Source organism: Colius striatus, chromosome 4 (genome assembly GCF_028858725.1).
Source record: "Colius striatus isolate bColStr4 chromosome 4, bColStr4.1.hap1, whole genome shotgun sequence".
In the NCBI taxonomy this organism is placed as follows: Eukaryota; Metazoa; Chordata; class Aves; order Coliiformes; family Coliidae; genus Colius; species Colius striatus.
This window is the reverse complement of record NC_084762.1, coordinates 9,362,942-9,377,553: the sequence shown is the minus strand read 5'-3', so window position 1 is coordinate 9,377,553 and position 14,612 is coordinate 9,362,942. Positions and strand designations below refer to the sequence as shown.

Genomic DNA, 14,612 nt, shown 5'->3' with positions numbered 1-14,612 from the left:
CACTGGCTTACAAATAATACAGTGAAAACATCTTGCTGCAGAGGTAGGCTGTGCTTCCCATTCTGCTTTCAGCTGTAGTACGTCAGCAGTGTTTAAGCACAAACCTTGGGCAGTGCTTTGACATCTTAGGGACATATATTTATTCGAACCTGAAATTGGTTTAACCAGCTGCTCATTGGGACCTTGGAGCCTGGGCTCACGTCTCCCCTTGAGCTGCCTGCACAGTTGTAAGGGTCGTTCATAAACAGCTCATTGTAGGAGAGAACAAGGGGACGTTGGTTTCAGACTGAAGATGGGCCAGGGCACTGTGCCGCCTGTGTTATTTGAAAGGCATAATAACAACGTTGTGGTGGTTTAGCTTCAGTGCCATGGGGTTTTTTTCTTGTCTTTCACATCTCAAGCTGCCGTGCACCTGCTCAGGAAAAGGCATTAGCCTGGGCTTAGCATGTGCTGAACATCCCTTTTTGTTCAGGAAGTGGCTGAATGCTTTTCTGAAGCAGAATTCTGTTGTGTTTTTAAAGCCAGTGTGTGTAAAGCAAAGAAGGATTGCCTACTGAGTGAAAGAAAAGGCTTCTTCTGTGTGTAAAGACTTGATATCAAGAGATAGCCAGTGTGACTCTGGAACTTTAAGGCTTTCTGTAGGACTTTTTATGTTCCCTAACGTTGGGCAATTTGTGGTACAATGTAGTCCCTTTCCAGCTACATTCAAAACTCACAACTGTGCCTCTTCTCAGGAGTGCTGCTGCTTTGGCTTTGATGATGGGCTTTGTGTCCCCACAAAACAGAGGGGAAAAAAGTACCCTTTTTCTACCTGAACACACACAAGAGTCTGTATTTTTCCTGTTTTTCCTTCTCTTTCCCTCACAGCAAGAAAAAACCCAAAACGCTTCAAGGAAGCTTTGTTGGTGGTTGTCTGCAGCCCTCCTCCCTTTGTGGGGTGTGGCCTGGCCTTCCTTCCCCACAGCCACAGTGGCACTGAGCTGGATGTTTCCAGCAGCCTGTGTCTCGGGCAGCAGCATGCCAGGCTGTTGCCACCTACAGCTGATGGCAGCAGGCTGAGCCTTCCTAAAGGGAAGCTGAGAAGAGCTGGGCAGAGAGCTCAGCGCTGCCCAAGTGCACAACGCAGAGTGGATGCCCAGACCGGTGGAGGAGGGAAGCTGCATCTCCTGCACCTCTGCTTGGCTGGAGAAGCAATTTCATTCATTTAAGGTTCAATATATGTCACTGCCATGTGTTAAAGCTGCTTCTGAGGCTCTGGGCAGGCCAGGGGAATGGCCCAGGCTAGAAGCTGGGAGCCTGGGCAGCAATCTGTCTGCAGGAGGACTGTGAGGTATCTGGCCGCAGCAGCTCTCTCCTGATGGAGGAAAACACAGTTGAGTCAACACAAGCACGAAACCACTTTCATTCCTGCTTACTTCTGCAGGCCTGCAGCAATGGCATTTGAAGCAACGAGGCATGTAAGGGACCATGATGTTACTGTGAAACAGCAGTTATTAGGGTGGTGTTCCTGCCCCTCAAATCAGGAAGTTCATGCTAAGTCCTACAACTTCTTTTGCCGCTGTTAGTCTTTGGTGGGAAACGCTGTTTAACTAATCCAGTAATTATGTTGTTTTTGGAAAATCCCCACTCCTAATTAACATTTCCATTGGTGTAATCAGGCTGTTCCTACTGAAACACAAAGTTAGAGGATCATCTGCAGGGTTTTGTTTTTTTCCTTTTAAGTGGAACACTTTTTGTGTTTTCTGTTGAGGAAATGGTATGTTTGTCTCCAAATCTAAAGCTGAGGCTCACTGCTCAGACCGACATTGACAACGCTCTGGCTCTCCTTTGTAAATGATGCTCTCCACAAGTTGTTAAGCCAGATGTTTTCTTTTGTAGGTGTTTCTCCGTGAGTCCTTGGAACACAAGTTAGAGAAACAGCGAGAGGTGGAAGTCACCAAGGCAGCAATGATCATCCGAGCACACGTCTTGGGTTATGCGGCCCGGTAAGTGACGAGATGAGAATGTCAGTAATCGAGCTTTGGGATAAACTAGGGGAGTGTCATGGCCTTAAATCCTTCTGGAACAATTCTTCACTTTTGCAAGGCAACTAGAATCCAAACCCTCTAAGTGGCTTTTGAAAATACCAGCTGGTATCTTTGACAGGCCCATAAATAAAAGAAAATGGAGTGTGAATGGTTTTAATGTAATGAATAGAACACTATGGATGTTTGAAGGTCAGCTAGTACCTGTTTAAGTGTAGCACAACATTAGATTCACGGGAGGAGCTCTAGGTGGATGGTACTAAGTGAGGTGCCCGAAGCTGCCAGCTGAGATTCAAACTCATCTTTGCTTCGTCATGATAAGAAAAGGGAAAGCAAAGCAAATCAGTTTGTGTCTTAAAGAACCAAGACATTTGTAACTGGTTAATGTTTGACTTGTTTACCTGGCTTCATGCATCATGTGCTTGGTGAAGTTGCTCATCCCATCTATTTCTCTCTTTTTTACTATGAATGACTTGAGGACATTTTAAGGAAACTTGTTTGCATGAGATAATTTCTCTTCATTTGTGTGTTAGCCGCGTCCTTACATTCTGACCGATATGTTACTTAAAAACTATATTCCTTCTTTAATGACAGAGCTGTTCATGATCTTTCTTTTCAGAGATATGGGGTGATTGTCTATGTGTATTCTTTCTCTGCATGTGTGTACACACACTGAGCTGTCCTTGTAGCATCTCCCTGTCAGGGACATAAGAACACATAAGACAAGTAATGTGCATTTCCTTCATTGAGACAGAGAAAGCACTGTCACAGAAATGAGAGAATCTTTCCTCTCAGGGGGAGGAGAAGGTGAGCAAGAATGAGGAAACCATCACAGAGCTAGAAATAATAGATCGCTTTCCTACCACAGGCTTAATATTGGAGGTCACCATGGCAAGACCTCTGGCCACTGCTTGTCAGTTCCTTGTTTCCTTAGAAATTTGGTTTGTTGTTTGGCTTTTTTTTCCTCCCAGAAAGCGGTATAGAAAAGTTCTCTACTGTGTGGTTGTGATACAGAAGAACTACAGAGCATTCATTGGTAGGAAAAAGTTCCTGTGCCTGAAGAAAGCAGCCATAATCCTTCAGAAGCAGCGGCGAGGCCAACTCGCTCGGCGGGTCTACAGGGAGCGACTGGAGGAGAAGTGGAGACAAGAGGAGGAAAGGAGGAAAGAGGAGGAAGAAAGGTGCAGTATGCTGTCTTATGTCACTCTCCTGTCTGCCATGTTAGGGTTTGGTCTGAAGAGTCTTTATGTCAGGCTGTTCTTGGTCAAGTGATTTTGGATGCCTTTGCTTCTTTTGCTGAATGATGCACGTAGCTGCTGTGGCAGTGTCATATTCACAACCATATCCTTGGTGACCTTATTTTCTGGCTGTCTTTTCCACGGGGCAGATGATCTCTGTAAGCTGAGCTGTTGCCTGAGCCAAGGTATGTGATGAGCTTACGCTGAACTCGATTTACTGACTTCTTTTCTCCCCTCACTTCTAGGGAAAGACAAAGGCAAGAAGCAGAGCGTCTTGCCCAGCAGGTAAATGATATTCTTTATGCTTTCAGCCATCCTGTTTATCTGAGTATCTCAACCCAGCCATTAAAAATAATAAAAGGCATCTGTGGCATTTAAACTAAACTTATTACAGGAGTTGGCAGATAAAGCCAAAGGAAACTTGATACATTTGTTTGCATGGAAATTTCTTTCACCTCATGCTTCATTTAATTTCTGGCAAAGACTGAGCTTTCTGCACGTACTTGAGCTTTCCAGTATCTGTGAGTAAACGTAATCATGTTTTCATTCTTCACTTTCCTTTTCTTTCTGATGTAGGGATAAGGGTCCTTTTAAATGAAGAGCGTGGTGGGAGCACAGTGCTTTAGAAATAAGTACATTTCTTAAAGGCATCTTGCGTTGAGGGGCTTTGGTTGTTTTATTTTGTTTAGTTATTTATTTTGAATGCAGGCTGAAGAAGAGAGGAAGAAGCAGGAACTGGCTGCCATTCAGAAAGCCCAGAAAGAGGCAGAGCTGAAGCAAGAGGTGGAGAAGCAAAAAGAAAGCAGGCAGGTGGAAGAAATCCTGCGTCTGGAAAAAGAAATTGAAGACCTGCAGCGTGTGAAGAAGCAGCAGGAGCTGTCCTTGACAGAGGCTTCGCTCCAGAGGCTGCAGCAGCTTCGGGACGAGGAGCTCCGGCGGCTTGAGGACGAGGCATGCCGAGCAGCCCAGGAGTTCCTGGAATCCCTGAACTTTGATGAGATTGACGAATGCGTCCGAAACATCGAGAGGTCTCTGTCTGTGGGCAACGGGTATCCCGCTGAGCTGACGGAACAGACTGGAAACGCCTGCAGCGAAAAGCCCAATTTTAACTTCAGCCAGCCATATCCTGAGGAGGAGGTAGATGAGGGCTTTGAAGCTGATGATGATGCATTCAAGGATTCGCCCAACCCGAGTGAGCATGGCCATTCTGATCAAAGGACCAGTGGCATCAGAACGAGCGATGATTCCTCAGAAGAGGATCCCTACATGAATGACACGGTGGTGCCAACGATGCCTGCTGCGAGCGAGGCCGTGCTCATCCCTCCTCCCCACGATACTGTCAGTCTCCACAACTCTTCCAGCGGGGAGTCCACGTACTGCATGCCAGAAAACGTGTCGTGCAGACCCCCAAACTCTGTGGAACTTATTTCTCCCGATGGAGACTATGATTACGACCAAGATGATTATGAAGATGGTGCTATTACTTCTGGTAGCAGCGTGACCTTCTCTAACTCGCACAGCAGCCAGTGGTCACCGGACTACCGCTGCTCGGTGGGGACATACAATAGCTCTGGAGCGTATCGGTTCAGCTCAGAAGGTGCTCAGTCTTCTGTAAGTATCATTGGGCTGTGTTACCTAATAATATGTGCTTCCTGGTTATTATTTTTTCCTCTGCTGTGGAGCTGGAGAATCACTGTAGCTCTTCTTCCAAAATGTCTGTGTTATGTAGTCTGAGTTCCTTAGACTCAGTTGTCTGTTGCCATCTAGATGCCACCAGCGTGAGTGCATTGGAGTCAGAGGCTGCTCAGGTGCTGCTTGCAGTCCTAGGGGCTTACACGAGGAGATGGTTCTGTCTGACTTAAAGCAGAGCTGCATGCTATTTGGAGCTCAGTGCATGGCCTGGGATACAACTCCTAAGCAAAACACTTCTCTACCTGTGTTTGGAGTCAGGGTACTAGATAGTGTGGTGGGGAACTGCTTGCAGAAAAAACAGACCCAGTCATGCACACAAGTTGCAACAGGAACAAGCTGCTTGGAGAAGTCCCCGAAATGCCAGGCATGTTTTGAGGTTACTTGGAGAGTACATTTCACAAGGTGACAAGTGTTAAAATGATCGAGGCATGTTGAGGAGCCCTTTTGCAGTGCTGTTTATGGAGTGTGCTGTGGCCTTTACCCCTACAAATACTGTTTAGAAGAATCCAGTGTCCTCTACCTCTCACAGAATACTTTTGTGAGACTAATTGGGAAAGTGAAAAAGACTTTCAGCAACACTGACTTATTTAGAAGGAAAACATTACAACTAAAATATCTGTTACGCTTGAGGTAACAGAAACTTGTCATCATGGAGCCATCATGGTCATGGAGTTAACCTGACAGTTCTTGCCTTGTAGCTTGACAGTACTTGCACTTGAAACTGTCACTGTGGAGGACTCCTTCCTCTTGCATGACCCTGGATGTGTGTTAGATACAGAGCATAAATTCTGACAATTTCAGGTGAGGTGGAGGAAAGCTACTACCACAGCTCGTGGAAAAATTCTCTTTCAAGCCTCTTCCAAACTGTTACTCACAGCACTTCAGTAATGGAGGTAGCACAAGGTAGCATACCCTCGCCATGCTCTTGCAAAGGGATAACTTTCCTGAGCAGCCATAAAGCTGTCCCATAGATTATGTGTGTAATCAAACAGTTCAAGTGGTAACTGTGATGTAATCTTTACTTTGCTACCTGGATGAAAGCCAATAAGGAATCATGGTCTCACGAAGGTGGATGTGAAGTTTTAGCTCAGACTTCTAAACTTTTATCTAAAGTCTTTCCTGAGAGATCATTTCACCTTTATTTCCTTTCTTCTGTAGTTTGAAGACAGCGAAGAAGATTTTGACTCCAGGTTTGACACAGATGATGAGCTTTCCTACCGGAGGGATTCGGTCTATAGCTGTGTCAGCCTGCCCTACTTTCACAGCTTTCTGTACATGAAAGGTACTGAGTGACTCAGAATTCACTAAATACACAAAATATCCAGAAATATCTTGTTATACCTTGTACTTCCAATACCTGTGGAGCTAAGCTGTTTTCTTACTTTTTAAAGGATGGTAGAAAAATTACTCTCAAAAAGAAATCTCTCTCAAATGAAGTTACTTGCAGCAGCTTACATCTGGCAGTGTTCTTCCCTTCTGCAAAGAACATCAACATTTTGGGCTGACCCTGTTTCATTTTACATCTTTGCTGGCTCTTAAACTGTGGAATATACAGTACAAATATAGCAGAATAACTCACAAAGTCAAATTGTGCCAGATTTTGAGGAGAGCTGATTCCTGCTCCCAAAATCTGGTCACGTAAACAGCGTTCTGCATTGCAGACCTGTTTTACTGACCTCAGTCTGCTTTCATTTTTTGATCCAAAAGACATGGAGAAGAGTATGTGTAGCAAAGTGGGGTGAGAAACTCTGGAAAATATACACAGGAATTCTCTGGTGAAGATCCTTGGCTTTATCTTCTCATGATTGATAGTAGATTGTAACCTAGATGAATCCTTGGAGGATACCCATCGCTGTAACATCACTTATTTTCCTGGGACAAGAACAGGGATGTTTGTGTAAAAAATAGTGCAGCCATCGGTAGCACAGCTCTGACTTTGACAGAGTTGGCAGTAAGGCTTTGTGGAATGACAGGAGTATTGTTATTTGGTTAAGGGTTTTACAACTGTGATGTAACTCAAGTGCAAGGTGTATTGTCTACCATACGGCCATAGTTTGCTATGACTGAGCTCACACCAGTCTGCTTCCTACTCCAAGTATAGCTTTTTGAGGTTTTGTGGGTTTGAGTGGAACATTGTTACCTCCTAATAACCTGGAGAGAGGAAAGTAAGACTAAATTTTTCTGGGATTATCATTGAGATACACTGAAAAAAGGGTTAAAGATCCAATTCTTGTGTGTAGTGAGACTGGAATAATTTATTATTTATTGTATATGTATTATGTGTAAATAAAGATAATTGTATTTATGTTACAGACATGATTTTGTTGCTTAGATATTTATTATAATTTCTAATCTAAGGGTCTTTAGATTGCCAAGGACATTGGTGGCCTTAAGGAGATGCAAAGATGACATCTTTGGTTTGGTGACTTATGGCAGAGATGCAGTTTAACTGCAGCATTGTTGCTCAGCATCTTCCAGCTTTCCTTTGGTCACAGCTTGTGGTTTATAACATAAATTGTTTGTCTTAACTACCTGCAAACCCAGATCTATCTCTCTTGCCAGGTGGCTTAATAAACACATGGAAGCGACGCTGGTGTGTCCTGAAAGATGAGACCTTCCTGTGGTTTCGTTCCAAGCAGGAAGCACTTAAGCAAGGTTGGCTTCACAAAAAGGGGGGTGGATCATCCACGCTTTCCAGAAGGAACTGGAAGAAACGATGGTTTGTTCTCAGACAATCCAGGTTGATGTACTTTGAAAACGACAGTGAAGAAAAGCTAAAGGGTGCCATTGACGTCCGAACAGCCAAGTAGGTTTATATGTTTTTATATGTTGGCCACAGTTCCTCCTAAATACTTCTTGGGGCTTAATCTGGGAAGTTGTTGAGCGCCCTCCCTTCAAATTATGTGAATGCAATCATGAGAATGTGTGTGGTGAAGTTATTGAAAGCGAGTGTTGTCCTTACTTGGCTCTCTCTTAAATCTACAGAGTACTCCAGAGCTAAGCCAGTGCCAGACACTTAAGAAAACTGCTGCTATTATGAACCCATCTATACTTTCTCCCAGACTGGAGGCCCTACACAGTCTGTAATGATTCCCAAGGCAATTTGAGGCATGTTGCCAAGTCTGTAGCTGCAGGCAAACCTAGAACGAAGAGGGTGGAATTAATAGGCCTTGAATATATTTAAGTTAGCCTGGGTCAAAGCTGTATTTTATGTATGCATTTATCTTTTTTTTCATGTTTGAAATAATTGTGGTAGTGGTCAAAAAGTCCTTCAAATGTGTATTTTTACTAAACCTAACTTCATTACTTGTGTCTCGCCAACTAAATCTCCATGTGCCTTAAAATTCTTTGTTTCCTGCAGAATGCATCAAAGAAGTTTTATAAGGGTTGACAGTTTTCCTTCTGAACAGGCAGGATGCTTTATGAACTTAGGAATTATCTAACTAATTTAAAAACTGAAGCCTTCTAACACTGGCAGTCTCATTTCTGTATAAGAGTGTACCTAAGCTTTTCTTTTCCAAGGTAGAGAAAAATAGAACTTACTCTAATACTTGATTCCATTCTGCTCCTTGTACTATCCATCTTATTTTGTTAATTTAACAGAGTGCTTAAACTAAATTGGAAGCTTAGATTAATCTTTTCTTGGGAAGTTGTGGCTTGAGCCTGATCTCAAGCAGAGTGGAGTAAATAGTTTCAATGAGCATCCTGACGTTCTTGTGTAAAACCAGTGGGCTGCTGGCTGTCAAGTAAATCTCTGAATAGCAACTGAAATTCCTACAACAATTTTGTTGTTGTCGTTGAAACTGAATTTGACTCTGTCTCATGTACCACAGCATGTATTTAGCATATTTTCCTCAATATTTTTAAGGCTTTTCTCTTTGTTGTCATCACATTGTTTCATTGAGTGCGCCCTGCAGAAGTTCTTTGCTCAACTTACCTTAACACTTGTGAGGTAAAGGCTGTTGAACCTACCTTGGACTAGGTTCAATCGATGATCATATGGCCATAAAATAGCTAAAAGAAAGGGAACTTGTGTTTGAAGAGCAGTATGTCACAAGAAATAAGCAAGAGCTTTTCTAAGTAATTTTAATCACTGAGTGCATTCCTAACATATTGTGCAACTTATATATTTCAGCACCCCATGGTAGGGACCCTGTTTAAATTAAATAAAGGTTCCTGTGTGACCTACTCTAGGTGGTCCTGCTCTGGCAGAGGGGTTGGACTGGATGATCTTTCAAAGTCCCTTCCAACTCTTAAGATTCTGTCGGACGCTGTTATTGAGAGAGAAGGGAACCAAGTTAAAGGAAACAATACCGAACTATAGCTTTTTTCTTCAGTAGCAGATAAATTGGCCTCATGAGTCTGATAAGCAGAGCTTCCTTATATTTTTTATATAGAGCAGAGCGCTATGAGAACAGTATAGCTGATAAGGAAGCATAGCTAGTTAAGGAAATAAAGAGCTTCAGACCAATACAGTAAAGTAGCAAAAAGGAAATGAAAGTTGATTTCTTAACCTTCAGAAAAGCCTTATCTACTACTCCTAAAAAAGCTTGTGTTTTGTGGTTCATGGTTGTTTACTGTATTGATACTTAGATGTCCAAACTGCAAATTAGAAAGATGGAATTTTTCAGCAGATGAGTGCTCAGCTTTTTCTGGAAGTCACGTTTGTAATTGTCTTTATGGTGACAAAGCCACACAGAATCATTAATCCAGGTTTTAATCTTCAAGAGCGTTCCTTTACCACTCAAAAAATTACTTGTGTATGCAGACAGTTCAGAAATAAATCCAGCCCTCCACTCAGTTGTCCTTGCCATTCTTGAGGTTTGATAATGCTTTTTCTTTAGTTCGTGTTAAAACAATAACAGAATAGTCAACTTGGTGTAGTGACATTCATAATAGTTTGAGTATTTGTGCCACGTAGGCAGAAAACACAGCAACTATAGTTGATACATCACATTGAGAGTCTTGCAAATGAACCCAGTTAAGGCTGACTGGTGTTATTGGAAGTATCAGTTGTTTCTAAGCCTCCCAACAGAACAGAATTTTCAAAATGCTGACAATCCCTAAAGCTTAATTGTGGCTTTTTCTGCTTTTCAGAGAGATTGTTGACAATACAGGCAAAGAAAATGGTATTGACCTAATAATGGGTGACAGGACCTACCACTTAATTGCTGAGTCTCCTGAGGATGCAAGGTATGAAAATCATCAGGCCCTTTTCCCTTTTCTTTCTCCTCTCTCTTCTCTCTTTTCTTTTACAACCTCTGTGGCATTCTGACTTGTGTTTGGCATCAATTACTTTGCCTACTGTCACAGGATATTCAGGCTGTGTTAAATACATTGCATGTTACACTTTTTCAAAAGGTCTGCTGAGAAGAAAACCTTGTTGCAGAACAATACTGGGAAGAATCAGACTGACAATGGAAATTTGCCTAGAATTTGACTGTTACCCTTTTATTACTAGGAACTTTCCCAAGCAGAGCGTGTCTGAGAGGCACTCAGCAGCCATTGATGCTTATCTTGTGCATTACCCTGCCGTGTTTAGCTGCTTAGATTAAATCAGTATTTAAAGCCCTGTAATCCACCTGAAATAAAGTGGTTCAGGGCTGAGATCTGTTCACCAAAGCAGAGGCTAGAACTTTTTCAGAGAAAAGTTGTAGTGTGGTCACTGGATTTTAGGGTGGAAGCGTGTTCATCAGTAAGAAGAGCATGCAAGAGAGTGTTTCCCTTTCTGCTGATGTAAAAAGGATCTTGCTTTCATTACTAAAGGATCCATATCAAACTGCAGGGGAGGGCTGGTAGGTGAGGAGCAAGCTTGACTTGTCAGATCAGTTGGAGTGCCTCTTTTTACAAATGAGAAAGAAAAGAAAATCCCTACACTACAGTTCATGTGAGATAATAATGTGCTTGCCTGGAAAAACTAAGCATGTAAATAAAGGGAACTTAGTAATCAAAGCTTATTACCCACTGCCTTGCTGCCCCAAGGCCAGAATACAGGGTGCCTGTGTCAACATCACTTGAGCTACTCTGCTCAGAAGCCTTGAAAGTTACATGGTACTCTATTATTTCTAAAGGTGTAAAATGTTCCTGTGTCACAGGACCCTGAGTATAAATTTAGCAATGCTTTCCAATGCAGAATCGGTCTTTGTTTTGTGGGCATCCTCAAAATCATCCTTGAAGTAAGGGATGAGCTTCCCAGCAGTTACTGTGAAGATTCTTACGTGGTGTGATGTATGTAGCTAAAGTCTCTTCTAATAGACTTGTGTGCATGCCCTAGGGACCAGTAAGAAATTATCAGCATCAAGAGTTGTCTGTTGTCATGCATCTCTCTCCTTTCTGAGACATGGAGGAGGAGAGGCTAGACACTATTGGTGTGTACAGTGCACATAACACACTGTCCAGGTTAAATTACTCTTCACCAGTATGTTTCACCATTCTTTGTTTCTCAGCCATCCCAGAAGATGTTAATGAGGGAGAGTTGTAAGGGTTTAGAGATAGCCCTAAGCCTGAGCCTCAGCAATGTTTGGGATTGCTAAAGCAAAGCACAAAATTATTGGCCTATATTGGTTCTAGATCTGCTATTGGAAAAAAGGTGTTTTGTACATGGGCTGGATCATGATCTGAGGTTGCTTTTTGTCCAAATGATGGGCAGGGGGGTTGGACTAAATGATCTGTAAAGGTCCCTTCCAACCCTACCATTCCAGGATGCTATGATAAAACAAAAGTAACCTGCCACATCCCCCAAGAAGAGGAATTACTGGTTTGGTCATGGAAATGTATTTGAGGAAAGAAGTAATGCTCCAGTGGGCAGCCTTTGCTGAGGGTTTATGCCTTTCAAACGCCTACTCCATATTTTTCCCTGTTCCTGAGCTCTGGGACTCGAGTGATAAACAAAGGAGGTCCAGAGAGGGAAGAAAGCAAAAGGAGAGTAAAATCTGCCTTTGTATTTTGTGAATTGGCAAGATTAATCTCTTTTTCACTGTTTACACAAAGATTACATGAACTTATGAAATCTCTGAACTCTTCTTTCAAATCCAATAACAAGTTATTACTAAACATGCACAGGATGCTGTGAAGTCTCTTTGTTTGTTTTTGAATAGGAGATTGACATTTAAATAAATTTGTAATTCCCCAGCCCAGAAAAGAAAGCTGAAGTTAACTTCTGGCAATTTTTGGTAGATGAGGTTTAGTTTTCCTCAGCTGATGGTTCCTTCTCTCTAGGTGACCCTTCCCTCGTTTTTAGGAGTCTTCAGTAACCTCATCTTAACTCAGCCCCTCTCTTTGGGATGTCTGTGTGTCTCAAGAAAAGGATCAGACCTAAATACATTCTCATTTCTGTATTGTCAGGCACTCTAAATCTCCATTCTTCTTCATGCCTTGCGTTGTTTCTAATGAAAGCAAAAGGATTTAGGATATGGGAGCAGTGGTACTGTTTGACAGACTACAGAGGTTTTCTCCAGCTGTTTGGGCAGTTCTGTTTCCAGGTGTCTGTTGCATGGGGAACAGTTGTTTTCTGGATGCTGGAGTTAGAAGAGGCAGCTTCGGTGTGCTAGGCATAAATTCTGTGAGTGTAAGCAACTGCAGAAAAGATAGCTTCATATTTAAATCCAGTAGTTTTGCATTTGTTTCGTAGCTGGTGGTGATGCAGGAGCCTTTGCAGAGAAGTGAAGAGTCTGTTTTAAAGGCTGGGCTTTGCAGCCCTTTGAAAACTTGGCCCCAGGTGCTTTCCATTAGAATGGCAAATTCATATCTCAAAGAATGGCATTCGGGAACCCACCAAACAGGCCAAGCTCTGCCCTCAGATTTCAGTGGGATTGCTTAGAGCAGTTGAGCTTTATCATATTCCAGTGCCAGGAGGGTTGAGATTTCCCAGAAGCAGGAGGTGTGGCTGGAATTAAATCCTTCTGCAATTGCTGCTCAACACTAGGGGACAAAGTACTGGAAACCTCTCTGCCACTTTTCCTGTTGTGGATATATACAAGGCCACTGGAGTGGCACAAATTGGCCCTGGTTCAACTTGACTGGTCCTTCCAGCAGCTGGATTTTCCAATGCTCCATAGGGAACAAAAACTGTAGAGGTATTTGCTTGGGGTTTTCATTCTTTTTCTCCTCTTGCGTGTGGTTCTGTAGAGGACTTCACAGACTTGGGTGGTCTTTGCAGAAGGATCATTGTAAGGAACTTTTACCAGTCATGTTACCAGTGCAGCAGAACTTATAATCTGAAGGTTGGGTTTCTCATCAAAGGCTTTGTTTGTAGCTAGTAATGTATTTTTTTCCAAGTGAAATGTGTGGGATGTGTTACAAATAATACTCTCTAAGCACACAGATGTTCCAGTGTGCTTGCTGCCAGTTTCTCAGATACATTTTGCACAAGGTGTTTGTCTTCAGGAAGAAGGGTATGACCTGAGCTTGGCTGGGAGATCTGGAGGGGCTTGCTTGTGCACAACATTACTTGAACTGCAGTAAAGCCCTGTTGCTTTCATGCACGTTGACAAAAGGAATTTTAAGCAGTTTCAAAAACCTGCAGAACCTGCTAGATCTCTGCAGAACAAAGGTGACAGTAGGCTTGTGCAGCAGCAACGTTTGACTTACTCTGCTGCCTTTCTTTCCACAGCCAGTGGTTCAGTGTACTGAGTCAAGTCCATGCGTCCACAGAGCAAGAGATCCGAGAGATGCACGATGAGCAGGCAAATCCACAGAATGCTGTGGTAAGTCTACATTCAAAGAACTTGTCAAAGCAAATGTTTTTAGAAACCAGGGACACTGTGGTGGCCACAGCTTCTAAGAGTCACAACCTAGGTTTCCTTCAGTGCAGTGGTAGCTGGCTAGAGGCTCCAAGTCCTTGGTCCTATAGCTGTACAAGAAGAGATTCCTCTCCCATCATGCACCTTGATGAAAAATAACTGACGTTTTGGGGGCTCTTTTTTTCTGGTCCAGTTCCCTATCGTATCACAGTGTATGCTTGAGTCTGAAGTTTTGCAAAGACACAGTTACTGAGTAAACTGAAAACCCAAAAGCTGAAAATTTGACATTTCTCTGGTGCTGCATTTATCACTCTGTACAACATACCCTGGGAATAAATGGGATACATTGGGAACCAAGCAAAGGGGAAAAAGAAACCCTGCTTAATGGCTTCAGAAGTTTGTTCTGAGAGGATGCCATGTATACTGGGATGGCACTTCGAGGTGAGAAATTCAAACAGGTTTGGAAGGATAGCAAAAATAAGAGCTGCCTCCAGGTTAACAAGAGATAATCTTTTACTGGATCTATTTTTCCAAATCTCTTAGTTTTCCCCTCAGCAGTTTTAATGATTAAGAGAAACTGATGCCCAAATCTGCAGTTCATTTTGCTTGATCAAAGGTGCTGCTCCTTTCCCCTGTCTGTGAATACTGTGACTAATGTAAACGTCTTCCTCCTCTTCTGGTTGGCTATTTGTTTCTAGGGTACGCTCGATGTAGGACTAATTGATTCTGTCTGTGCTGCTGACAATCCAGACAGGTAAGTCAGAGCCATGCCTGATGACTTTCTGTTTTTTCCTTTCTCTAGCCAAAATCAGATGCTTTATACTTAACATCTCTATATTCTACCAACTGACCATTGCCACCCTTTTCTTAGTACTAAACACCACCTGTTAAACATAGATTAGGAATGGTGATGGTTT

The 14,612-nt window shown here is 42.7% G+C and overlaps 1 protein-coding gene across 1 annotated transcript in view; it reads left to right on the top strand.

Moving 5' to 3' along the window:
• MYO10 (myosin X) overlaps positions 1-14,612 on the top strand; it is a 158,860-nt gene that overhangs the window by 127,417 nt on the left and 16,831 nt on the right. Inside the window, exons 22-30 of the mRNA XM_061994767.1 lie at positions 1,879-1,985; positions 2,996-3,205; positions 3,508-3,547; positions 3,971-4,873; positions 6,113-6,236; positions 7,517-7,760; positions 10,052-10,147; positions 13,566-13,659; positions 14,394-14,449. Of these exons, the coding sequence (XP_061850751.1) occupies positions 1,879-1,985; positions 2,996-3,205; positions 3,508-3,547; positions 3,971-4,873; positions 6,113-6,236; positions 7,517-7,760; positions 10,052-10,147; positions 13,566-13,659; positions 14,394-14,449 (1,874 nt within the window). The remainder of the gene's footprint in view (positions 1-1,878; positions 1,986-2,995; positions 3,206-3,507; positions 3,548-3,970; positions 4,874-6,112; positions 6,237-7,516; positions 7,761-10,051; positions 10,148-13,565; positions 13,660-14,393; positions 14,450-14,612) is intronic.